Consider the following 26,137-nt stretch of genomic DNA (forward strand, 5'->3'; position numbering starts at 1 on the left):
AAGAAACGACTTAATCTTAGACTTTTATTTTGATCCAAAATATGGACCCTGATTTAACTTGTTCATTGGTTTATTTTCTTGGAAGATCCTTTATCCATCAAATGAAGTGGGCAAAAAACAAACCCCTCTTCACATTATTTAAATTATATTTTGAAATCAGTAAATGTAAAAACAAAAAAAGCAATACCCACCATAACTTTGACAAATTGAAAATGTATTCTATACGCAATGTTTTTGTATTTGTTCATTAAAAAAATAAAAGGAAAAAAATATGAAAATAAAAGTTTAGCAACTGGGAAAACAGCAACCTCCATGGAATGAAACCTATAGGATGCTCGAGAAACAATCTATAATTAGTTAACTTGGGACACCCTCGAGTGTGTGGAGCAGGGTCCTCTTCTTGCTTTTGCCTCATGTCAGATGTGTTCATGCATGCATAATGTTAAGAAAAATGTACAAATATTGCTTGTAAGAGAAACCTATATGCATTTCACTGAGTCTGATACGGTCAAGTGAACAAACTGGGATAATCATTGCACTTAGTGAATCTGAATTCATTTTACAAAAATATTGTGATATCCCAGACAGACAATCTGACATGAGGTATTTTGCAAAGATACATCTTTATTTGAAAATCTTATAAAATGACTCCATTTGCATGAGATGTTGCATTGCCATTCACCCAAGACTTGACAGATCAAAAGGCACTGTTGAACATCTCTGCTCTCTGGTGTACTGATATTTAGTTGTTGCATAATTCAGACCCAGGACACCAATTTAGACCTGAGCCTTGTTCATTGGGCACACATGGGAGCAAACATTTTCAAATGGAAATGCAAAAGATCATTCCTATTGAAAAGTTTCAGGTAGTGCCTGCCGCCTCCACTTCAAGTAATTTGTTCCCATTTGGAACCTATTGAACAGGGCCCGGTTTCACAAAAACATCTTAAGGCGAAGTTCATCGTTATAACCTTTGTAGGCGCATCGTTAAATCTCTGAGCGGTTTCCAAAAACTATCTTTGGACTTAAATGCTCGTAATCGAATGCCTGGCTCAGACCACTCGTAGCACAGCTAAGTACATCGTTAGATGCTACTTGCCCTCCGGCATCACTTGATACATATCTCCACTAAACATAAAATCACAGTTTATTTGCCTCTGACTGCTGAGAACTTCAGAATGGAGTTCACTACAAATACAAAGATGCCAACATCTTTGCAATTGATACAAACAAGCGAGGTATAAAAACACGCTTCAAATTAAAACCGAGATGACTGCATTAAAATATAAATAGCCTACAGTAAGTAGGATATAGACCCATTTTAAATCATATTGAAATACATTTCATGTTCAATCAAATGAGTTCCATTTTGCTACTTGTATGATAGTCTGTAATTTATCTTAATATACATTTCGTTGTGCCAAATCTTGGTTTGCCTAATATTTTAGTCATATGTGATATCTTTCTGTGAGCTGATCCATCGTCAGTATCGTGGAATAATTAGAATGTTAAGGTAAGATTTGAATGGAGAAAGCTGATCAGAGAGCAGCGTTGTATTTATCCGATCCTATCAGTATCGACACATGCCTCAACGACACACTTAGTGAACGCTCTCTCTGCCTGGTGTTTTGGGATGCATTCCAGCCGGTGTCTATTCCAAAAATTAGCACCGGCTAAAGCTATGACGTTGAAATACCTAATCTCCCATTTCTTTTCGACTAGCAGTTGATTTTCAACAGCGGAGACTTGTATACACCTTGCTATCCAATCTCTGACATTTGCAACATTGTTTCAAAATTGAAATTCGATCTCCAGCTATCCCATAGTAATGAACGTGTGTCGGGAGTTGGCAGGCAGGCAGCTTTTCTCAGCCAATCGAAATCATGAATCAACTCGCATAATGTTTATGGATATACAAAGAAATGTCAATAGGATCGGTAAAACGAAATGAAGCTAGTTTGTAGTCTTTCCAGCTTCAGTTTGAAGGGATTGTGTTAGCTTACTCCTCTGAACAATGTCCTGACGAGAAATGTCTCTGGAAAACAGCTTAAACAAACGCAGTTACTTTGCTGTTATTCTGGTTGCGCTGTTTGACGTGACTACGTTAACCATAGTTGGCTAGCTAGCAAGCAAGGGATAACAATGTTGCCAGCCAGCATGGCAATGGAACATTTCGAATGAACGACTGGGTTGCGTCCACAGATACAGAACAAAAGAAGTGAACGACTGGGTTGCGTCCACAGATACAGAACAAAAGAAGTGAACGACTGGGTCGTGTCTCTGGTAACCGATAGAATTAATGACCAGCCTGCCTGGGTAGCAACCTAAGATTTGTGTCTGGCTTGGGTCCATAGATACAGAACATAACCCAGTCATTTAAATCAGATGGCAAAATTGATATAGATATGCAAATACTAGTGGTTTGATTCAATAATTTTTTCACAGAGGTATGCCTCAGCCTAGAGGCTGATTGACAAGCAACGTAATTGAGGCATTGCCTTTGTCATTAATCAAAAGACAATCAGTTGAATTACGAAATTTAAAAAATATATATTCCCTTAGATTTTTCCGCTTCTTCCCCTCAGGTTAATTTCAGATCACCAATGCCAGGCCCAGGTTTCCCAAAAGCATCCCATGGTTCTAAAATGAACTTAGCCTTAAAATGTTTTTGGCAAACCAGGCCCAGAGATTAACACATGCGCTCAGCTGAAATATACCACAAGTATCCTCATTCTTAATGCACATGGCAGAGAGCAGCAGCACACATTTCTTAGAACAAAATTTCAAGTATAATCTTGAGAATCCCGATTAAAATAGTCCAGAAGATGGACTCCTCTTCCTCAAAGTCATCCTCTGGAGCATCTCTCTGCTTCCCCCCTTCCTCCTCAGAGGGGTAAGACCTTTTATCAAACGGGTCCTGGAGGGAAGTCTGATCGTAAAACACCCTCATCTCAAACTCACTCTCCTGGTGCGACGGGTGGCCATAAATGCCAATCCCCACAGGCCTCACAAAGTCTCCAGGCACTACGACCACGTCCTGGCCGCAGGTGACCGACTGCAGCTTGTAGGTGTCGAAACTGGGCCGCAGAGTTTTGTCCGAGACATACAGGTCTGCGTCCCCCTTGAGGCTGCGCATGTGCAGGATGATCTTGCCGTCGTGGTTGAGCCGCAGGTAGCTGTAGTTCCCCGCCCCGATGTGGCCCTGCACCACGTGGAGCAGGACCCACTCCTTAGGAAGGGCATCCTCTTCCAAAGAGTGCAGGAACCCCCCAGTCTGAGACAGGAGGAACGCCACAGCCAGCAGGCTGCTGCACAGCACCATAGTGTAGATGGATGGTCAGAGTCACCAACTGGACAACACCCACCTTCTACCATCTGTTGATAACCTGAAGGGCAACACAGAAACAAATGCATTACCTACAGTACAGTATAAGCATGATAAAGCTTGTACAGGGCAAATCCTCAAGGGGGAAATATGGTCTTCAGCCAGAACATAGTGTCAGACTGCCAATTGACTTTTAAGGGATGTTTAGAAAACTGACACCTCCTGTCTGTAGAGCACTGTATTGGCTACAAGCCAAGCCAATCTCTGCTCTATAAATACAGTAGCAAGCTAGCTTCTTCTAAAGATTAGCAATGTGTGACCTCTGCAACCTTGTACTATACTACACATGTTTAGCAGTTACTTCTTGAGTAGCCATCAGTAAAGACGTTACGCCCACCCTATCTGTCTGCCTTGCATTGACTGCTGGCTAATGCTCACTTGCACATACATGTCCGTCTAAGTCGCTGGCCTGTGAATTAGTTATTAGAGCAGCCACAGACTGGCTAATCCCATTAACCAAATAGCTTATAAAGCTAGACTCAGTTATGCGCTAAACGCAGAATATAGTCCTAAACCAATTGTTTGCTTTCCAACGTTTGACAGCGCGTGGCCATGATGTGGACACTTTAGTTAGATAGCGAAACGTCAAGTGAGTATTTTTCTTGTGGCTAGTTGACTATATGCAAAATTCATATATTTAACAACACATATGCAAATAGCTTTCACTTGATATGAACATAGCTACATTTCATCAGCCCTGCAAGGAGCAAGCTACTGCTGCCAGCGTTCTTCATCCGAGCAAGCTGGCTAGCTTGCTAACTGGCTACGCTAAATTAACGTTACATTGCTATCTAACGTTAACGTTAGTTGTCTAGCACAAACAACTTTCCGGGGCGACGAGAAGCAACAATTACTATTATCACAATATTTAGCAGGTTTGTGGAACAACAAAATTAGCTACTCACCAGCACATTGTTCCGAGCACAAATTTAGTAATGGTTATTGTTTTGCCAGTAACTAACGAACCAGTCAGTGTAAAGTTCACTTCTTCCGTTTTCCGGTGTCTCTCACACCTAAACATCCACTGGCGCCGCCTACGGCGCAGGGAAAGTAGCACATTCATAATTGAACACAAACAAGAAACACTGGGCCTATATTAATCACGTCATCCTAAAAATGTACATTTGATATGGGAACTTCTATATAAATAGACAATTGTGATCTTCACCAGTTCTAAGTTATTTACAGTAACCTGATCTATTTATGGTCAAGTTCATACCCACACCCCTCAGTAACTTGGTTGTAAACTTCACACAGCAGTAATGTAGTTGCTAGGGGAGCTCTGAACCCCAAACACCATTTTAGTAGCCTACAAAGAGATACAAAAAACGTTACTACACATTGGTCGAATGATGTCAGCATTATTTCTTTGTAGAAAATGCTTACACATTACATCAATGCATGAAGTGCAGTTAGACCAGCGGTCCCCAACCCCGTTATATACAGCCGTCAAGATCAGGTTTCTAGTATTAGTTTCCAAGCACTGTGCGTTGGATTATAGAAAGGGGTAAAAAATAAATAAACTGGATTTGAAGACTCATTAGTATATCAATGCATCATCCGATCAAGGTACTGTAAACCAAGGTGAAAAGACAATCTCTCATAGTGAAGGATATTACCACGTTAGTTTATTGTACTGTATCTTAATTTCTGTTTTGGCAACACCAGCGTCACAGCCGTTCTGCCAAAAAGTTTTTTTTCTCGGAAGCAATGTGACATTCAAAACGAAGTTTGACCAATGAGATGATGAAAAACGGAGTCCTTTTTCCCCCACCCACTACCCCAAAGCGTTGGACTGCAGCGTAATACTGCAATGAAAATATAACGACATGTAAATCTCAGATATACCAACATCCCCCACCACAAGTTTACACCTTGTAAAACAAAATGTAAAGACTGATTTTACATCCCACCATCTACACATCATACCCATTTTCTTTATTCTCATTTAGGTCAACTTTAATTATGTACAGCGTCCATTTCTATTGCAGTTTTTCCTAGAACAATTTGTAATCTATTTATGATCATGTTTTTGCTTATTAGGATCATACAAAAAAATATTAAATTGTATTAAGAATTGTTAAATTACATATCAACTGGTTTCCAGGCATGCACACTCACACCTCAATCATAAATCAACTCTACTAGTTTGACATTGAAGTCTTTTTCTTCTTCTTTTTTTACTTTAATGAACATCAACTGTATTTTTAAACAAAAGCACAACAAAATGTTCCAGGGAAAGAGGGACAATTATTTTGATGATCTTCTCCGGTAAATGTTTTCTAAGCCACATCAAATTCTATATAGATATACTTGTTCAACAAGTCTGTGTAGATCTGTTGTGAAACAATATTTTTTACTTTGCAGTGGAATATCACCCACTTCAGTGTAATAATTATTGCAAACCACTTTACCAATTTAAAGGCTTCAGAGTTCAATAGCAGTGAATCCTATCATTTCAAAGTTCAAACTGGGCCAGTACATCATTAAGTTTTTAAACTAAAGTTTCCTGGTGTTAACTGCACTAAAGGCCCAAGTAGTGTTGTTTTACTAATTCTTAAGAATAAATGAACGTTTTTCCTCAACGTTAAAATCACTGCATCTTAAAAAAAGCAGGTTTTTGAAAACAAGATGTAATTTTGTATATAATGTGGCAGATGAAGAAACCATTTAATTATGCATGTTTGTCATTTGCCATACTATACATAATTCTGTAACTTTACCAAGGGCTGATAATACAGGCTACAGAAGAGGGGGGTTGATGTGGGGAAGGTATGTATCAAATGCCAGAGTAGGATGATGGATGGAGGGGGAAGAGGGGCAGGTAAGGTAACGATGAACATCGCTATTCAGATTTGTGGAACGTCTTTGCAAGTATGCTTGCATTAAACAGTATACATGTAGTACCATGCTAGCGCTGCTCACCTTTTGTCCTAACCGTTATTAGAGATGGAGATCAGTGCCATGAGTTCATTTAACTACCGCCAACAAAACAAACGCTATATTATCCCCATTCTGCCCAGCTCTGCTCTCACCCAATCACAACACCTGTTGGGTATAAACCAGCAACTGCGAAACGCCGATGGCAGGAAAAAAAGAAAATAATTTGTTTGTACAGAAAACAAACAAAGTGAACAGCAACACAGGATATATCATATAATTCATGCTTTTTTTTCTCCATAGAGTAGGAGACGAGAAAAATAAATTCACAGTTTTCAAACTACAATGCAAGGCTGTGTGTGTATGCAAGTGTTCATGTTTTGCGTGTCGTAACTGTATGGGAGTGTGAGTATGCACTCAGACTTGGTGTGCATCTCAAATGGAACCCTAATAAAAGTGCACTAACCAGGGCTTATTTGGCTCAAGTCAAAAATAGTGCACCAACGTAGAGAATGGAGTACCATTTGGGATGCACCCTGGGATAGCCATTTCGCAAATCATATCTGGGAGTGTTAAACCCCATTAACCTAACTCATGTATCATCTTCCGATGGGCAGAATGGGGGTAACTACATTCCTTGTCAGACAAATGAATTTGCTTTGTTATTTAATGTATAATAGTCTTTTCTTTTTCAACGCTTGGTTAAATTCTTGGCTTGTTTGTTGACGTCATCGTCGTTTGTATTTTTTCTTTTCGAGAAATTAAGCCTGCTTTGAGTATGCTCGCTCTCAGTCCATCTATGGACTGAGAAGGGGGGCCGAGGCAGCTATGATGCAGGGAGGTCCGCGCTGGAAGGGGGGAGGGGGGGGCTGGGTTGTTCAGACCGGGGGAGCTTTGCGCTTCAGTAGATACTGGTGAATGTCGTCGGCGTCGCGCTTGAGCCAGGCGGCATTCAGGAGAATGTTCTCGCAGCACTGCTGCACCGTGCGCTCAGCCGCCGGCGCTTGGTGGCTCTCGAAGAAACTCTGGAAGACACAAAATGGCCGCGTTTAGAATTAGAACTACAGAAGTTATTTAACCATTTTATTGAGCGAGACCACTATATTAAAAGATGTATAAACCAATGATGCTCACCTTCACTTCAGCAGCCATTTTGTCAATGGCGAATCCATCCACAGAGAGCTGTGAAGAGGGGTGAAAATACAAGTGAGTTGGCTTAGGTCATTGGGTCAAAGGCAAAAGCTACCAGTCTTCCATAATACATTCCTCTTATAATATATACAGAGCATTCAGAAAGTATTCAGACCTCTTGACTTTTTCACATTTGTTACGTTACAGCCTTATTCTAAAATGTATTAAATGCGCCCCCCCCCCCTCAATCTATACACAATACCCCATAATGACAAAGCAAAAACAAGTTTAAAAATATTTGCAGATTTAAAAATGAAAAACAGAAATATCACATTTACGTACATGTTCAGACCCTTTACTCAGTACTTGGTTAAAGCACCTTTGGCAGCGATTACATCCTCAAGTATGACACTACAAGCTTGGCACACCTGTATTTTGGCACACCTGTACTCTCCCATTCCTCTCTGCAGATCCTCTTAAGCTCTGTCAGGTTGGATGGGGAGTGTTACTGTTACCAGGTTTCCTCCAGACGTGACGATTGGCATTCAGGCCAAATAGTTCAATCTTGGTTTCATCAGACCCGAGAGTCTTGTTTCTCATGGTCGGAGAGTCCTAGGTGCCTTTTGGCAAACTCCAAGCGGCCCGTCATGTAGCTTTTACAGATGAGTGGCTTTTACTGAGGAGTGGCTTCCGTCTGGCCACTCTACCACAAAAGCCTGATTGGTGGAGGGCTGCAGAGATGGTTGTCCTTCCCCAGATCTGTGCCGTGACAATCCTGTCACTGAGCTCCATGGACAATTCCTTCGACCTCATAGCTTGGTTTTTGCTCTGATATACAGTTGAAGTCAGACGTTTACATACACTTAGGTTGGAGTCATTAAAACTCGTTTTTCAACCACTCCACAAATTTCTTGTTAACTTCTTAACGCACCCATCCCGTTAGTGGGATCATTTTAGTCAACATCAGCTGAATTGCAGAGCGCCAAATTCAAATTAAATTACTAAAAATATTTAATTTTCATGAAATCACAAGTGCAATATAGCAAAACACAGCTTAGCTTGTTGTTAATCCACCTGGCATGTGAGATTTCAAAAAAGCTTATCGGCGAAAGCATACCAAGCGTTTATGTAAGGACATCTCTCTCAGCAGACAAAACATTACAAACAGCTAGCAGCAAAGTAGATTGGTCATGAAAGTCATAAAAGCAATAAAATGAATCGCTTACCTTTGATGATCTTCGGATATTTGCACTCATGAGACTCCCAGTTACACAATAAATGTTCCTTTTGTTCCATAAAAGATTATTTTTATTTCCAAAATACCTCCATTTGGTTGCCGCGTTATGTTCAGAATTCCATAGGCTCAAGAGGTCAAGACGGGGCAGGCGAAAATTCTAAATAGTATCCGTAAAGTTCATAGAAACATGTCAATCTTTTTTTATTTATAATCAATCCTCAGGTTGTTTTTACAATCTATAATCGATAATATTTGAACCGGACTGTAGCTTCTTCAACAGGAGAGAGAGAGAGAAAATGTCTGCTCCACTGTTGGCGCATGCAAAACGCTGCTGGCACCCAGCCATCCAATGACGCGATGTGATATTTCTCGCTCATTTTTCAAAATAAAAGCCTGAAACTATGTCTATAGACTGTTCACACCATGTCGAAGCCATTGGAAAAGGAATCTGGTTGATATCCCTTTAAATGGAGGGAAGGCATGCAATGGAACAGAGAGCTTTCAGGAAAAACAGCACTTCCGGGTTGGATTTTCACAGACAATATTTTGACAGTTTTGGAAACTTCAGTGTTTTCTATCCTAATCTGACAATGATATGCATATTCTAGATTCTGGGCCTGAGAAATAGGAAGTTTCATATGGATACGTTTTTCATCCAAACATCAAAATACTGCCCCCTACACTCAAGAGGTTAACAAGAAACCTCTTGAAGTCTGGTTCATCCTTGGGAGCAATTTCCAAACACCCTAAGGTACCACATTCATCTGTACAAACAATAGTAGGCAAGTATAAACATCATGGGACCACGCAGCTGTCATATCACTCAGGAAGGAGACACGTTCTGTCTCCGAGAGATGAACGTACTTGTGTGCGAAAAGTGCAAATCAATCCCAGAAGAGCAGCAAAGGACCTTGTGAAGATGCTGGAGGAAACCGGTACTAAAGTATTTATATCCACAGTAAAACGAGTCCTATACCGACATAACCTGAAAGGCCGCTCAGAAAGGAAGAAGCCACTGCTCCAAAACCGCCATAAAAAAGCCAGACTACGGTTTGCAACTGCACATGGGGACAAAGATCATACTTTTTGGAGAAATGTCCCATGGTTTGAAGAAACAAAAATAGAACTGTTTGGTCATAATGACCATCGTTATGTTTGGTGGAAGAAGGGGGAGGCTTGCAAGCTGAAGAACACCATCCCAACCGTGAAGCACGGGGGTGGCAGGATCATGTTGTGTTCACAAAATAGATGGCGTCATTAGGAATGGACAAATACCACAAGCATACTTCCAATGTGGCAAAATGGCTTAAGGACAACAAAGTCAAGGTATTGGAGTGGCCATCACAAAGCCCTGACCTCAATCCCATAGAAAATTTGTGGGCAGAACTGAAAGTGTGTGTGAGCAAGGAGGCCTACAAACCTCACTCAGTTACACCAGCTCTGTCAGGAGGAATTGGCCAAAATTCACCCAACTTATTGTGGGAAGCTTGTGGAAGGCTACCCGAAACATTTGACCCAAGTTAAGCAATTTAAAAGGCAATGCTACCAAATACTAATTGAGTGTATGTAAACTTTTGACCCACTGGGAATATGATGAATGAAATAAAAGCTGAAATAAATCACTATACTATTATTCTGATATTTCACATTCTTAAAATATAGAGGTGACCCTAACTGACCTAATACAGGGAATTTTTACTATGATTAAAATGTCAGGAATTGTGAAAAACTGAGTTTAAATGTATTTGGCTATGGTATATATAAACTTCAGACTTCAAACTGTTCACTGTCAACTGAATGTACTTCTATAGACAGCTGTGTGCCTTTCCAAATCATGTCCAATCAATTGAATTTACCACAAGTGTACTCCAATCAAGTTGTAGAAACATCAAGGATGATCAATAGAAACAGGATGCACCTGAGCTCAATTTCTAGTCTCATAGCAAAAGGTCTGAATACTTATGTAAATAAGGTATTTCTGTTTGTTGTTCTTAATAAAATGTGCAAACTTGTCTAAAAACCTCTTTGCTTTGTCATTATAGGATAGTGTGTACATTGCTGAGGAATTGTTTTTATTTCATCCATTTTAGAATAAGGCTATAACGTAACAAAATGTGTTAAAAGTCAAGGGGTCTGAATACTCTCGAAATGCACTGTATACAGTGCCCTCTGAGGAGCTGAGGAAAATATGAGAATAAGAACAGTTAAACAATGCTTTGGAGAAAAATTGCTTAATGAACAGAGCCTTTACCTTGATGAGCCGTGATATGAGGAAGCCGCCCTGGTAGCGGTTGTGAAGCTCCTCCCAGTTGTCTTTGACAAACTTCCAGGCGGCTTTCCTTCCATGCTTACTGCTTCCGGCCACGCCCCCGATTACTGACACCGTGTCCTGAGGACGCACATCCTCCTGGGTAGGGGAGACAGAGGGGTCTGTTTTTGCCAATTTCCATTAATTCATCATGCTCATCCTGTAAGCAAACTCCAATGACCAAAACAACTAGGAAGGCTACAGTTACAAAGCTAGTTAACACCAGTGTTAACAATTGCACATATTCAAGAAAGAATACCATAAAAGCGAAACAAAAAGGACAAGGTGTAAATAGAACACCAGGTGTAAATACTAATGTTTCTAGTGATTTTTGTTTCGTCATTTATATCCTCCTGACAAAATAGCAGGCACAAGTAACACACTCCAGTTGCTAGGGCAAGAATGGTTGTGCACATACCGAGAGGGCAAAGGTGAGGACTTTCTGGATGAGGTCGGGGGCAGAGATAGCTCCCAGCACTCTCTCTATGCGGTTCTTCTCCTCCTGCATGTCAGCCTGCTTGTGAAGCTGAAGAAGATGGGAGAGATTAGACCGCAATAATGTGAGAGAAAAATATATACATATTATACCTTTGTGACATTTATGTGACAAAATCAAATTATATCAATTGACTGTGATTAAAGCTTTATCTGTCAGATTATTGGTGAGGCTTTAACGAGAGTCTAGGACATGGAACGAGCTGGTAATCCTGTTCATCTGACTGAGGAAATGTAATTGAAATCGTTCATGATACAATATATGACTCATGATATTGAGGAGACTGATCTCTAACCAGCTGTCCTGGCTGGGGTGTATTGTCTCGGAACCAAATGAGCAGAAACAGGGAGGGACTAATCTGAATGTATCCAATAAGAAATGCTTGGTTTCATTGCAAAACATTTTGCTATGGTGTGCACTAGTGAATACACCATTAGCTGGTGTGACTTTACCTTCAGCATTGTGTCCAACGTGGCACTGTCGCCATGCTTCAGCACTGTTAAGTACACCTGAAGAGAAACAAAGACCATACACATGGGCATTCAATATGGTTTCATCACTTGATTTTACAAGCTTTTTATGTCTTTGTCTCATCATAAACGGCATCTACTTCCAGTCATGATGGTACTAAATAACTATCATTAGCACTTAAATTATCTACAAATGAGATGTCACTGTTTGAAAGTAGAATCAATAACATGACTACAGGCCCATTGTTGAAATGTTGAACACAATTGATTGAAATTAATGGACAGGTGAAAGCAGTACTGAAGAAGTGTCACCTAGCCAACCAGAGGCCTAGGTGGAGACGTTATCAAATTGCTGACCAATCAAATCCTTTAAACATTCACGAAAGTCATCAAGAGCCTAGGGTTAGAGGGCAAAGGTTAGTTTGGAATGGGGCCTTTATTTACGTAACTACATGTTAAGAATACATGTGTGTTTCTATAAATAAGTGTGTGTGTGTGGCGGGGGGCAGAACAGCTTACTGGGCTCCTGAGGTCTGCAGAGAGGATCTGCTTGCCTTCCACATGGTCTTTGAATCTCCGCCGGGCCTCCTCCAGCGTGGGCTTGTGTCCCGCCTTCCCCAGCTTCCCCAGAACCAGGCCCCTCAGCAGGGCATCCAGGTGACCTGAGAGAGGGGGGAGAATAGAAGAACCGGGGCCAGAGAACAGAAGGTGAAAGGAAAAAAGCGCCAGTCAGTCTCAAACATGTTAAAAACAAGCGCTTTGATACACTGAACTTCATCCAAAAGGACAGAATTTATCTACTGCTAGGCAATCCAGGAGCCAGTAAATCCATACGTCACCAGCTCTGGGCTGATACCCCTACTACAGAAAACACTTGCCTAATTCCAAACCTGACCCTTAGTCCCTAACCCCTAGGCACTTGAGCAGATCTGAAAGGATCGTATAGGTGTCAGCAATGTAACAGAAAATAAATCCCACCAACCCTATCAAGAGTGCAACATAGACTGATTACCATCTCTCTTACACAATCAGAGCGACATCAAGTGACTTGGGGCTTAAGGCTGAGGATCGACTCCGGAATGACTCGGCAGCTCAGTTCTTAGCTCTTACCACCGGCCCCAGGGGGCTCACCTTCGCCCTGCTTGCATTCCCAGCCCAGCTTGAGGCCGATGGGAGTGAACAGGTCTCGGATGAACTCCTGGATCTCCTCGTGGAAGTCGGTGTGGGAGAGCAGGGAGGAGAGCACGCCCAGGTTGCAGCTCAGGTCGCTCCACACCGTGTAGTTGGGCTCGTTGACAAAGGCCTCCATCAGCTTCAGCACCTCCACCGTGCTGATCATGCCAGCGCGCGACTGTTGATGATTAATAGGATGAACATGGGGGACAAGAAGAGAAGGAGAATAGAAGAGGAAAATGAAGGAGCGGTAAAAGAGGAATAGAAGAGAAGGAATATGAATAATGAAGGGAAGAGGTGAAAGAGGAATAGATGAGAAGGAATATGAAGAATGAGGGGAAGAGGTAAAAGAGGAATTAGAAGAAGTAAGAGCAGGGGAAAAGTTAGTAAGTCACAGTATTGTGATGTTATGTACAGTTTTTGTAATTGAGTCCTGAATGGATGGGACAAAGCTTTTGAGGAATAGGATAAAGCAGGAAAACAAGTTGATTAGATTACACATTGTTTATCTAACGTCTACAGTAAACATCTTCGTAAGAGGCTTTGGTGAGAAAAAAGGCCAAAGAATCAATGCTTAACAATTCACATGAAATGTCTTAGTCGATGAGCTTAATACTCATGGGTACTGAGGGAGAAAGGAGAAGTATCGTTACCCAATCATAAGTTACGTTTACATGGCCACAAAACACACAACAATAACATGTACAGGTAACTGCCATAATAATGTAAACACGAGTAAATGAGGGATACAAAGTATATCGAAAGCAGGTGCTTCCACACAGTAGTGATGTGAGGGTTGACTCAGAAGCCGCAGACCCCGCGGGTTGATCCGTGGGACGGGTTTAGGCTCATTAAATATTATATAGATGAAGGGCAGGTTGAATAAAGAGAAAATACATACATTTTTAATTTATATATCTATAGGCTACATTGAGGTTTTTCTTTCATTATTTTTAGGCCATCTGGCATTTGTATGTAAGCCTATAAGCTTTTGGGCCGAACTGTACACGCACCAAATAGCCTACATGCCAATCACCAAATACTTTTGGAAACGGACAGAAAAAGTGAATGTCGATCCACTGAGGGAAAAAAGGAAAATGTCGGAGTTTAAATAAGAGAAATGCGGCAAAATGGAGGTGAAAATAAATAAAAAAGGGAAGCCCAGAAAAGTAATGTTTGGGGCACTATACATATTTGACAGTCAAGACAGGGAACTTTAGCCTACTGTTCAGGTGAATTAAATGGAAACTGAAATATGGACACTGACTGTAGGTCTATAACCTCTCACATAGCCTTAATATTAACTCCTGCAGAATTAAGCATTTCTTGCAGCACGAAATGTACATTTTGAAATATGTGGAGAAATATGATTTCTTTCAGCTTCTTGAGAGAATGCGATTGCAGTTAGGGTAACAGCTGTAGATGTGCTCTCTTAAATCAGCATCATAAAAGCTGATCATATTTCCTACCACGTAAAATATGCATCCAAGCCGAACTGAAAACTTATCAGAAACATGTTGGGTCGTTTTCATAGCCTTCTACTTCCTTTACAACCGGTCAAAACGACAGAGAGCTTGGGTGCCATGTGCAAAAAGATGATTGAGATAACTGGCTTTAAAGTTCCAAACCTTCATTGGTTTGAATGGTGTTCATTTTTTATCTTGTATTCTTCTGAACTTATCAACATGAATTGGGGTATTTAGAGTACTATATAGATAGAGACCATTGAACAAAACAAGTCAATAACTAGATTTTGACAAAAATGTAGATAGAACCTTATTAGGGCTGAAACCATTTAGCCGACATGGTCGATAGGCTGTGGATTGATCGACCAGGATTTTTTGTACTCGAGCAGTCCCACACAAACACGTTTTTTAAATGGCACATGAGAAACCGGTCTGATTCACGCCTCTGAGTGGACTAATCCATTGTGGAGGCCGCAGGGATGGCACACTAGTACTTTTACTAGTAATTCCCATCATTTCTAATCTACAATGTTTGGCTAGTTATTTCTGTTAATGCATTCAATATATTATTATTACAGTCTTAACATTCTCATTCTAGGAGTGGGTATGTTTGCAGAGCGCACAACGTAGGCTACACTTCAGAAAAAAAAGTTGGGGTATATTTCATTCCATTTACAAGTTGTCAATTTATTCATTGTCCTTTGTTTGAAGCGCTACTGTCAATTTTGAGTAAGGACACGCACCTGATTACGCATAGAAGTAGGACTAGGACTCACTGTATCCTTATAAGTGATCTGATACCATTTCTGATTGTCTTAACTCACCATTCCTGTGGAGCTTCTCAAAGTAATTTCTTTGCCTCAAACAGCAAGTAAACAATATTTTCCTTAACGTAGCTATTTGAACAATCTTTCCAGCTCTCTCCCTTTCGATTATCCTACCACTCAGCATGAAAGGGGAAAGAAAGTAAAGCTTAGATCCGGTGGAAATGTCATAAAATATGCCTTCCTGATTACTTCTTAGCCCTTGCGCAAATAGCCTACAGCTGTGTGTCTGGAGCTCACTGGTGCAGGAAACTGAGGGTCCAGAATATTTTACAAGCACCAGCTTCCGGCTGGACCAAGTTCATACAATGTTTCAAGTTCCTTGCAGACAGGCAAAGCCAATGTGATTTATAGGACTTTTTTTTTTTTTTTTTTAAATCAGGATATTTTCTACCTGCAGGTTGCAATATACATTTTTGGGCTTTATGTAGGCAATTTTTACATATTGGCAATAGAAGTTACTTTTAGAATTGTATCATTTAGATTAAAAAAATGTGCATATGAAAATCACAGGGACAACCTGATGCCCAAGCTCTCGAAATAGCCTTCCAAAATGTCAGATTTATATATATTTTTAAATCAGAAACGCATCTAAATTAGGCAAAAATAAATCCTACACCCCTGTCAAAAAAAAACGTTCCGCCATCTGACTGTAGCCTACAGTACAGCGCATTTCCTATATTTGCGGATTAGGGTCCGGCCCATGGCCTCTTTTTTTAATACATATAGTCGTGCAGTTGCGGATGACCCACGCACCACTACCACAGATGTGGTTCCTGAGTTAATTAAGCAATTATCATCATGATGATTAGGGTCATGTATAAAAATGCTGGGCAGAGAATTATTTATTTTGGCTACCACAGCTATAGACAGGTTGGCGAAAATGACATACGTGCGTCGATGCTAAACAACCAATCCAACTACACCCCCCATAGGATGACAATGCCCCCAGCCACAGGGAATAAGTAGTCACTGAAAGTTTTCATACTCATCAAACCAATGTAAACCAGGGCTGTCCAACCCTGTTCCTGGAGAGCTACAGTCCTGCAGGTTCACTCCAACCCTAATCTAGCCAACCTGATTCTAATAATTAGCTGGTTGATAAGATGAATCAGGTTAGTTACAACTGGGGTTGGAGCGAAAACCTACACTGTTCTGGCTAGTGGTGGCCCAAGAACAGGGTTGGGGAACCCTGACGTAAACCATATGACATGGCTGTCTGTCACCAGATCTCAAACCAATTGCACACTTACGGGAGATTCCGGAATGGCACCTGAGACAGTGTTTTCCCACGACCATGAACAAAACACCAAATGATGGAATTTCTCATGGAAGAACGGTGTCGCACCCTCCAAGAGAGTTCCAGAAACTTGCAGAAGCCATACCAAGGTGTATTGAAGCTGTTCTGGCTAGTGGTGGCCCAATGCCCTATTAAGACATTTGTTCTTTTTTACTTAACATGTATTTTTCTTAACTGCATGGTTGGTTAAGGGCTTTTATGTAAGCATTTCACTGTGGCGCATGTGACAAATAAAATTTGATATGACACTATGTTGGGGTTTCCTGCACAATTACAACATTGAGCGACTAGAGTTTATTTTAGGGGAAGCTTTGACCCTGGGCTTCCTCAAAAATGATCTGGTTATACACTAAAGGGTGTGTTTCTTTGCTACTGTAGCGCTAGGCTAGACAGATGGGGCCTTGCTATATGGAAGAGGAAAGAAGGGTTTTGTGGCAGAAAGGATGGAGAAAAGAAAGTGACTTTCAAGCCATTCCCTGAATATGATTGTTACAGGAACGGACCCTTTCCCTGTCCATGACTGACTTTATATACAAGCACCATAACCATACATATCCAATTTATTATTGGGCATTAGCGTCGAGCTAAAGGGCATGTTGGTGTAGTGTTGACGGTAGTCTGTGCCACTCACCAGGGAGAAGAGGTCGTTCTGCAGGCCCAGACGGTCAACAGGCAGCAGGGTGAGGTCTCTGATACCAGGCAGCAGGCCCTCCAACATGGCCGAGCTGTACTGGATCCTGTAGAAGCCTACTGTTCCTGGGTTGATCTATATGGGGAGGAGGAGGACAGTTGAACAGTGGCCAAAGACTATAGCCTTGTTGCCAATCTGTTTTCTTCCACTACATTTGTCAGCATCATGCCAAACCATTTGCGGTTCCAAACTTGTTAGCTAAAGCGGAAAATAAATCTGCCTAACAAGCAATTGTGGAAGACATCCTTTATATGCTTGAGTGACACCCACCCAACAAATAAACAAAATTAGGTTCTATTCTAGCCACAAAAAGTGCAGCTTAGCATTAAGGAAGAGATTCTTTCTATCCCTTTGATCAACTCCATACATAGAGCAGTCTCTGTTCTGAATGGCACACTCATAGTTTCACTCTCCCTACCACAGCCTTGTGCAGTGGTTCCCAACCCTTTTCATTCACTGTACTGCCAATTGAAATTCACTCTGCCCGGAGTACCCCTGAAATATCCCCTTGTGCATTTTAGCAGTAGGCCTATGCTCTCATGAGTCTTATCAAGTACCCCTGTGGATAGGCCAAGTACCCCTAGGGGTCCTAGTTCCCCTGATTGGGAACCACTGGCCTTGTGGATCCTCTTTAGCATTGATAACTAGATAGGGACTAGCCAGGCTATGATCCCACTCAAGCAACCACTAGTCCCAATCAAGTGGTTAGTCGTTAATGGTTCTCAGTTCCTCAAACTTACTTTGACATTAATGATGTCCTTTCAGTGAACAGCAATTTATATGGTCCATTCACAAATCCTGACCCTCTAGTGACCCCTTCAATATCCATCTGTGTGACTTGACCCCTTTCAAAGACCTTCAAGGGTCATCGTTTCCTTAACTTCTCGTCCACCCTTTTGGTCAGGTGATTGGTTTACTGAACTCCCAATGACCTCCCACCCGTTAGTAAACACTAAACAGACTCAGAATCATGAATGTTACGGCTCATTCACAAACATTTATAATTCTCCAAGCAAGCAGACCTTCAAGGTCTTCAGCATTCTTGTATCCATTACGCTTTTATTAGACAGATTTCTATTTCCCTAAACATGCAACTCTGTATAAGGGTTATAGTACACATTGTAAGGCCTCAGGGCTTGGTTTTCAACTCAATTCTATATTAGACAGCTGTAATAGGTGGAATTTGGTTGTCCTCACCTTGACCCACTGGTCAGGGCTGATGTTGTTGATCGTGATGGTGGTCTCTGGGCTGTCCAGCAGCACCTTGAGCTTGGTACAGCCGGGGTCCTCACCCGTACAGATACTGATTGGTACCATCCAGTTAGGGCAGTCCTCACCTGGTGGATGATTGACACAAGCAAGACCCAATGAGATGGAGCAAAGTAGGAACTTTGTCTCAAGTAGCTAATAAGTGACAAGTAGTGAACCAGCGATTTGTACTTGGCTTTTTTGTGTGTAGATTTATTGGAAAATATTATCTTACCATTATGTGGTCCACTGGCACAGAATTTCTTCTGAGATATCTTGAGGATGCGATCATCCCCTTGCTACAAAAACAAAAAGTATTTGATTTAATACACAAACTGCTATATCCACAACAGAGAGATCTCCTCTCACAGGATATAAAACAGTAAATTCATATTGTCCAAAGACAATTTCCATTGTGGTCTATTTACCTGCTCCTGGTCCACTACGATTATAGGGAAGCCCATCTGCTTAGTCCAGGAACGCATCACCAGGGCGATGGGTTTCCCGCTAGCCTGTTCCAGACAGTCCCATAGGTCCTCTGGGAGAGGTGGTGGGGAGAGAGTTGGTCACCAACCAATTACAACGCTCAAATAATAATCTTATTATAATGGACCAGACATGTCCATTATAAATTCATGAGAAATTATAGGAGACTTGACAGTGTTACCTGTTGCTGCATTTCTATGTTGGAACTTCAACAGATAGGAATGCATTCCTTTCCTGAAATCCTAGAGACAGAAGAAACAAATAGGTTTACAAAAGAAAAATGCCCGAGATGAAAATATACAAATACTTACCAGAGACACGTGTTCACACAATACCCTTTTAGCTAGTATATGAAAGAGAGCTAGACTAATTAGTGGACAACATGGCAGTGTGCCTGGGCAGCAGCTCCTCACCTTGTCTCCTATGTAGTTGTGCAGCATACGGATCACAGACGCTCCTTTGCTGTAGGATATTGCATCAAAGATTTCATCCACCTCCGACGGGTGGCCCACGTTCACCTGTAGTCCAGGGGATCAGTCAGTTCATGCTTTCAAAACGCAGTACGAGGGTCGCTTTCATCTGAGAGATACCTCACGTACATTCAAATCTACTGGAAAACTTTGGTCCAGCACACACACAGAATCTTACAAATTTAAAGCCAACACACCTCGATGGGATGACTGTTGTCCAGCGCATCCAGGTCCAGGGCGCGGGTGTAGTCGGCAGACACAAACTGTGTCCAAATGTCGTAGTCAGGGAAGCAGTGGTCCACACAGAGGTACTCGATCCATGATGCGAAGCCCTCGTTAAGCCACAGATGGGTCCACCATTCCTACAAGGCAAGGGGCAACCATATCGACTAAATCCAATTCAGGACAACAATGTATACCCCAATGAAATTGAAGAATGTTGTTCATATAATTGAATCTTCAATAATGTAATGTCCTTCTGTCATTGATCAGGAGACTGCTTTTAGTTTCTACATAAGCAGTAAAGAGCGCAGTGGTCGTTTACCATGGTGACCAGGTTCCCAAACCACTGGTGAGCTAGCTCGTGTCCCACCACCAGGGCCACCCACTGCCGTGAGGACGAACAAGAGTTCTTCGGGTCAATCAGCAGCGCCGTCTCCCTGGGAAACGAGGTCAAACAGCGAGGTCAACTCGAAGAAAAACAAGCGCAAAAGCGATTCATTTCACACTGCCTCTAGTGGTAGCATGCATTAACACAAAAATACATCGAATATAAAATCACATACATTTCCCGCTAGTGGTAATCAAATAATATTTTTGTGGAATAACATGACTGGCAGGCTAACTGTGCATCCTCTCATTAGTTGCAAATTTAGCAACATTACTTTAGATTTACCTGTAGGTAACAAGGCCCCAGTTTTCCATGGCACCTGGGGGGGGGCAGCACCAAGCGTGTTAGATCTTGACTATAATTCCTATTTTTCATCACAATATAATAATTGAAATAGAGTCATATGAATTGTACTTACCAGCAGCAAAGTCAGCGATCGCTATTAGATCAATTTTAGGCAATGGGTAAGGAACATTGAAGTAGTCGTTGTAGAAAGGTAAGGTCTTTACAGCAACCTGTGAGAAACATGGATAGAAAAAACTAGATATCATTTCCATTTTACACTTGACGCCAATAGATAGTTGCTGCTAGCACAACAGTCATTCATCAATATAACAAACAGTCATAATGATACATGACTAGTGTTTTGTACTGGTCTAACCATTATCCAAGTTTAAAAGAAGTAAAAACAACTCACCTCTAGTGCAAATTTCCCTTGTTCCGCCTTTCCGGTAGGCGTGTAGACGCGTACGGTCACGCCGTCCGACGATTGGCCTTCTACAAAGTCGTATTCGCCGATGACGAACGCTACAAGGTATGTGGACATAATGGGGGTGGTGGCAAACTTCACTTCCAAAAGGCTGTCATCTTCTGGATGTGGCTTTCGATCGATGACATTCTGTGTCATTGAGGACAAGGGCATATTAGTACGGACAGAAAATGTAATCAGAAAGTCATAGGGTCAGCAATGCTTTCGAAGAATGAGCTCATAGCCTTTAACAGTCCACAGGGCAGACATCTTGGAAAAACATACTAATTCAGTTGCATTTTGAATGCCAGCAGACTTACTCTTGTAGCTAGATGGGAGGAAATGCAGTGACCCAACAAGACCGTCTTATGTTACATAAGCCAATGTTAGCAGAGCGCAACAACAGAGTAGCGAAATGTGACTCAAGCTGTTTGGCGTCCCCAGGCAGAAGAGTTAGTGTGACACGTACCATATTTGACAAGGCTACTCGGTCCTTGGGAACTATCAGAGAGATGTCAAAGGTGGCTTTGATAGCTGGCTCGTCCCAACAGGGGAAGGCCCGGCGAGCGTCCGTGGCCTGAGGAGAGAATAGAGGATAGAGGAGAAAAGACCATGGGAGGTTAAGCAAAACAGAGTGGACAACACGTTTCACAGCGTGTTAGGTCAGGCAAACATCCTGGAGGGTGTCAGAGGGCTGCTTTATAATAAAGCTCCTCCAATGACCTCTAGTGAAAAATGAAAATAAACAACATGCCGTATATAGCAGCTGGACATGTCATTCCCCCCCCACAATTTTTCGAAAGATAAGAGATGAAAGTTGAATTATGAAGAATCTCCAACAATGATTGCTAAAACATTCAGCCTATAGCCAGGGTGTGACAGTCCTCAAACATTGGGGTCAAATGGCTGTCACATTCCTTTTACACTATTTCAACATGGGTTAAGCAATCAACTCTGCTGCCTAGAGAAACTGTCCTCTTTATGGTAACAGAAGTAATGCAGGACAGGAGGAGCGCCTAGTTACTGTACCTCGAACTGTGTGACAGCAGCATAGCGGATTTCTCCTGCAGGAGTTGCATATTTACTTCTGTAGAAACCTTTCATTTTGTCATTCAGCTCCCCAACAAAGTCAATCTTCAATGTACCGGATCCTGGGAAACAGGTGCAAAAAAGCCAGCATGTGTTTATTCAGCCTTTACGACAATAAGAGGTTTGTTTTTGTCAACTACAAACAAAAAGACATGGCATGGTGTCAAACACCAGGAAGAATAATTAATGGCAGAGTGTGGAGGGTTCATTAGAACCCTAAAAAGCCCTGTAGCCATTCTGGTTAACGGCGAGTCCTTCAACTTACCTTTCTGTAGAGCACTAGGGAATGACAGAGTGACTTTCTCATCCTCATTTTGATAGTTGAATCCTGTAGCGTTAATTTCTAAAAAGAAGGGAAAAAATGCAAGGCTGATATTCGCTGCCATAACATACAAAAATAATATACAAACGTGCCTAACAAGCCTGGAAAGCAGGTCTAATCAGGAAATAGAATACATTGAATATATAAAATATATAATAGTTTGTCTATATTTAAGACAACTGTGAAAAAAACTATTGACAGAATCTCACCCTCACCTTCCCCTCCCTCTGGTACAAAGGATGCTGTGATGATGTCGATGTCAGCACAGTTCATCACAATCTGATTAGTTGCCAGGTTAACCTGGAAAAACGACAGAAACACAACTACTAAGTAAAATTGGGGACTAGCAGACCCTTGTATAAATACCTGGGATGACATAAGAACGCCATATTTTTAATTTGTGTAAAAAACACACATATATTCATTCTAGAGTCCCTCAACGATAATACTCCCTCAATATAATACTTTTAAACTAGGATATTTTTTGTTTTTCCTGCCATAAGCAAATCCACTATACGGGTAAATCTAATCTGTTATGTGTCAGACAGCAGCGATAGGGATCAAACAACTTACTGTAGGCCAAGCAGGCTAAATCTACAGTGGCTCAGTGTCACCGTGAAAACAGTGTGGCTTGTCAGGGAGATCGGAATGGGAGCAAAAGATGGTTTGGGGAGAGGGAAAGAAAGAGACATCCTGTAGGGCTTCTGACTAGAATGCAATGTGATAGCGGTCGACGTCCGACTTATTGAGGGCGGAACCCAGCAGCACACTCAGATGCAGCTTTGAGAGAGTAGGCTAGTCCCATTTATTGACGGTTGGGTGCTGCCGTAGTTTATTTTGATACTCAAATCGAGAGCTGGGAGGTTGTAACCGAGAAGGCAGGGATGTAATTATAGAGCGCGCTCGGTGATGGCACGGTGCCACGTCGCTATGCGTCTCGTTGGCTATTGTGCGGTTATCTGACAACTTCTAAATCATGTTCTGGCTTTGTCATTAACTTGGCTAATGAAATTATAGCATGTGCATGCAAATAACAACCATGCAACTGACAACACAGCCCATGTATTGCTGTTGAAATTGCCCTACTTGACAGCTATTTGTCACTTAAACGCTAAGAGTAGCCTAATCTTTCATGTAGCCTAATTTCCTTGGAAAATGCTGTTCACCAACTACGTAATACAATGTGCCATCCTCCTATGGATAGGCTACCAAACATAGATCAGTGGCACATAGATAACCATACAGTAATCGCTTAGATTTAGACAATGTGTGTGTGGAAAGTACTAAAATAGTTTAGCCCAGCAGTGTCATTGAAACACAGCCAGTGTTATGTCCACATGATGACTAGTAACTTGTGTTCCTAGCCTGGGTTCTGAGATGAAGATGGTGTATGCAAACATTCGAGGGCAATATACGCACCATATTTGGCACCAAATATGACAACCATTAGAAACTAATTAAATGAAGCAAGTCTGTAATACACATGTGGTGTAGTATTAGGGATGGGCAGTTAACATATATGTCAACAGATCGCAACAATGCCTAATTTATCATAAACATTACAGATAACAAATCCTAATTGCCCCACACAGACAAAGTGTACAAAACATTAAGAACACCTTCCTAATATTGACTTAAACCCCCTCCTTTTGCCCTCAGAACAGGACCATTTCTTCAGGGAATGGATTCTACAAGGTGTCAAAAGAGTTCCACAGGGATGCTGACCCATGCTGACCCAATGCTTCCTACGGTTGTGTCAAGTTGGCTGGATGTCCTTTGGGTGGTGGGCTATTATTGATACACACGGGAAACGGTTGAGCATGAAAAACACAGCAGTGTTGCAGTTCAACACAAACCGGTGCGCCTGGCATATTTTGTCTTGCCTATTCACAATCTGAAAGGTACACATACACAATCCATGCCTCAAGGCTTAAAAATCCTTCCTGTCTCCTTTATCTTCTACACCAATTGCAGTGGATTTAACAAGTGACATCAATAAGGAATAACAGCTTTCACCTGGTCAGTCTAGGTGAATCCAGCGGAAAATAGGCTGGAGACAATTATTTCCAAACTGCTGTTCGTTGTTGAAACACATTTTCCTACTTCAACCAATCCATTTATAATTTGTGAAAACTGTCATCATTTGGCAAGGAATGTAGTTTGTGTATCCCATCAGTTAGATACATTTTTATAGGCATTTATTTATGTAGGCCTAACAGGAGCTTGTGATGCACACTCAGCACGCCTGTGTGTAAGGAGCAGTCAGAACTCAATTGAGTGAATGAGACATGGAGGGGTAAGGGAATTTTGGGAGAGAAACGGTGTGATGTTTGGCTTGCTTTCTTTTTTGTTGTGTCCCGAAAGTCAAAAGTTGTCTTTCAGACAAAATGTTCGGGTAGCCCAGGCACATTCCACCAAATAGTTAAGTATATTTAAAAAAAATAATAATAAATGGTTAAAGAGCGACCTTTGACATCCGTATGTAGTAATTGGTTAACACCATCAACATACAAACAGGCAATGATTATGAATCATTTAGCTAAATTTGTCGTGCATATCATCAAACAAGATGAGTTCTGGATGTTACACGTCACGGGTGTTGTGAATGTCTAGTGTTTTGTCATTTCATGGTCTGCTAGCAACACGCTTGCAAAATAGGTTATAACAGAGGCGGAAGCTGGGCGGTCTTCTCTAGTAGGAAGACATTTGCTAGCTATGATTTAGCAAACATTAGCTTAGTTAGCACTAGCGCGCATGCTAACTGGGTGCGCTGGTATGCAACTAACGTTAGCATTTAAGCTAAATCCATATCTTCGCATTGACGTTGATCATACTATACATTAATTTCAAGTGAGATGTAGTAGTGACTATTAGCCAGTTAACGATTTGCAAAACTGACAGCGAGTTAACGTTAATGTGCCTAACTAACTAACTAGTATTAACAGTTAACTAGCGAATGACGGTTCAGCTAGGTATCTAGTTACTCTGGACAGTACCATTCAGGGCAGGTAAAGTGCTAATTTATTTTAAACCTAGCTAAAGTGAGCTAGGCTAGCCGTTTGCCACCACTATCATGGGCTAGTAGATAACGTTAGTTAGGAGTTCGCTAGCTAACGTTAGACGACTAGCTAGTTAGCATTTTGCCGTTCGCCATTCGAACGTTGTAAATTAGGCAAAATAGATTACACAGGGTAGTCCCCGCCATGCTCAAAGTACTATACAAATCATCTTTCAATTACTTCACCTACCTTCACAATCGCCTCTAGCTTGCCCTCGAAAGTGAAGTCGATGAGGTCGGGCTTCAAGCACAACCCGTAGTTGACCGGGTAGACGTCAGTGGGCAACCTTACGAAGGGCCTCCTTTCAGGCATGGTGTCTGTATTTTGTCTGGTAGCGCTTGCGAAGACGGTGCTGCTGTGTAATTACTCTGAATTTGATAGTTCTGAAGTCCTGCAAAATGGGATTCGACAACAAAACTGGATCTTGGGGAATGACTCGTTTTACGAATGACAGCGAAACCCGACGGCCGAGAACCAGCAACATAAAATCCTTAGCTAGAAATGTTGCCAGCTAGAGTCCTCCCCTCTCACTTCAAATCCACCGAAACCACGTGTGTAGGAGCGCAGTATGACGAGAAACAGCGTCATCGCGTTGAAGCGGAGGACCACTGAAACAAGGGGGTGTATTCAACATTTTTGGTTTTTAATTTGTTTGTTTGTCAATTGCTGTCACTTTTTTTTCTCCAAAAATATAGCTATATGTTATGTAAAATATTTGACATAAATCATAATTGATAATTATAT

The 26,137-nt window shown here is 41.5% G+C and overlaps 2 protein-coding genes across 5 annotated transcripts; both read right to left on the reverse strand.

Annotated features, from left to right (window-relative positions):
• Window positions 1-604: 604 nt before the first annotated feature.
• LOC112265224 (UPF0669 protein C6orf120 homolog) lies at window positions 605-4,767 on the reverse strand. The gene is made up of 2 exons (XM_024442342.2): window positions 4,291-4,767; window positions 605-3,386 (listed from the first exon to the last, which is right to left on the reverse strand). Exon 2 carries the CDS (start codon window positions 3,320-3,322, stop codon window positions 2,771-2,773), a length of 552 nt encoding a protein of 183 aa, XP_024298110.1. The 5' UTR covers window positions 3,323-3,386; window positions 4,291-4,767; the 3' UTR covers window positions 605-2,770.
• Window positions 4,768-4,991: 224 nt separating this feature from the next.
• LOC112265222 (puromycin-sensitive aminopeptidase) lies at window positions 4,992-25,953 on the reverse strand. Of its 4 annotated transcripts, none has more exons than XM_024442341.2 (23): window positions 25,583-25,953; window positions 22,550-22,634; window positions 22,278-22,355; window positions 21,953-22,074; window positions 21,393-21,500; window positions 20,873-21,073; window positions 20,594-20,690; window positions 20,461-20,494; window positions 20,110-20,224; window positions 19,763-19,927; window positions 19,509-19,613; window positions 19,277-19,337; window positions 19,038-19,147; window positions 18,845-18,908; window positions 18,559-18,698; window positions 17,302-17,436; window positions 13,039-13,258; window positions 12,427-12,569; window positions 11,890-11,946; window positions 11,360-11,467; window positions 10,885-11,040; window positions 7,400-7,447; window positions 4,992-7,290 (listed from the first exon to the last, which is right to left on the reverse strand). In XM_024442341.2, exons 1-23 carry the CDS (start codon window positions 25,703-25,705, stop codon window positions 7,144-7,146), a joined length of 2,622 nt encoding a protein of 873 aa, XP_024298109.2. In that variant the 5' UTR covers window positions 25,706-25,953; the 3' UTR covers window positions 4,992-7,143. The 4 variants fall into 4 exon arrangements, with proteins under 4 accessions (XP_024298109.2, XP_042158860.1, XP_024298108.2 ...); XM_042302926.1 differs by having other exon boundaries at window positions 13,018-13,258; XM_024442340.2 differs by having other exon boundaries at window positions 22,544-22,634.
• Between the last annotated feature and the right edge of the window lie 184 nt (window positions 25,954-26,137).

Source organism: Oncorhynchus tshawytscha, linkage group LG02, assembly GCF_018296145.1.
Source record: "Oncorhynchus tshawytscha isolate Ot180627B linkage group LG02, Otsh_v2.0, whole genome shotgun sequence".
NCBI lineage: Eukaryota > Metazoa > Chordata > Actinopteri > Salmoniformes > Salmonidae > Oncorhynchus > Oncorhynchus tshawytscha.

What these genes read in the sequence shown, in the direction of transcription:
- LOC112265222 (XM_042302925.1), bottom strand. Translation starts at nt 25,705, where the DNA reads ATGCCTGAAAGGAGGCCCTTCGTAAGGTTGCCCACTGACGTCTACCCG. An exon ending in CGTTGGACACAATGCTGAAG is followed by an intron (nt 11,468 to 11,889) that starts GTAAAGTCACAC and finishes CATCTTCTTCAG; the next exon opens with CTTCACAAGCAGGCTGACAT. An exon ending in AAATGGCTGCTGAAGTGAAG is followed by an intron (nt 7,291 to 7,399) that starts GTGAGCATCATT and finishes TGTGTCTTCCAG; the next exon opens with AGTTTCTTCGAGAGCCACCA.
- LOC112265224 (XM_024442342.2), bottom strand. Translation starts at nt 3,322, where the DNA reads ATGGTGCTGTGCAGCAGCCTGCTGGCTGTGGCGTTCCTCCTGTCTCAG.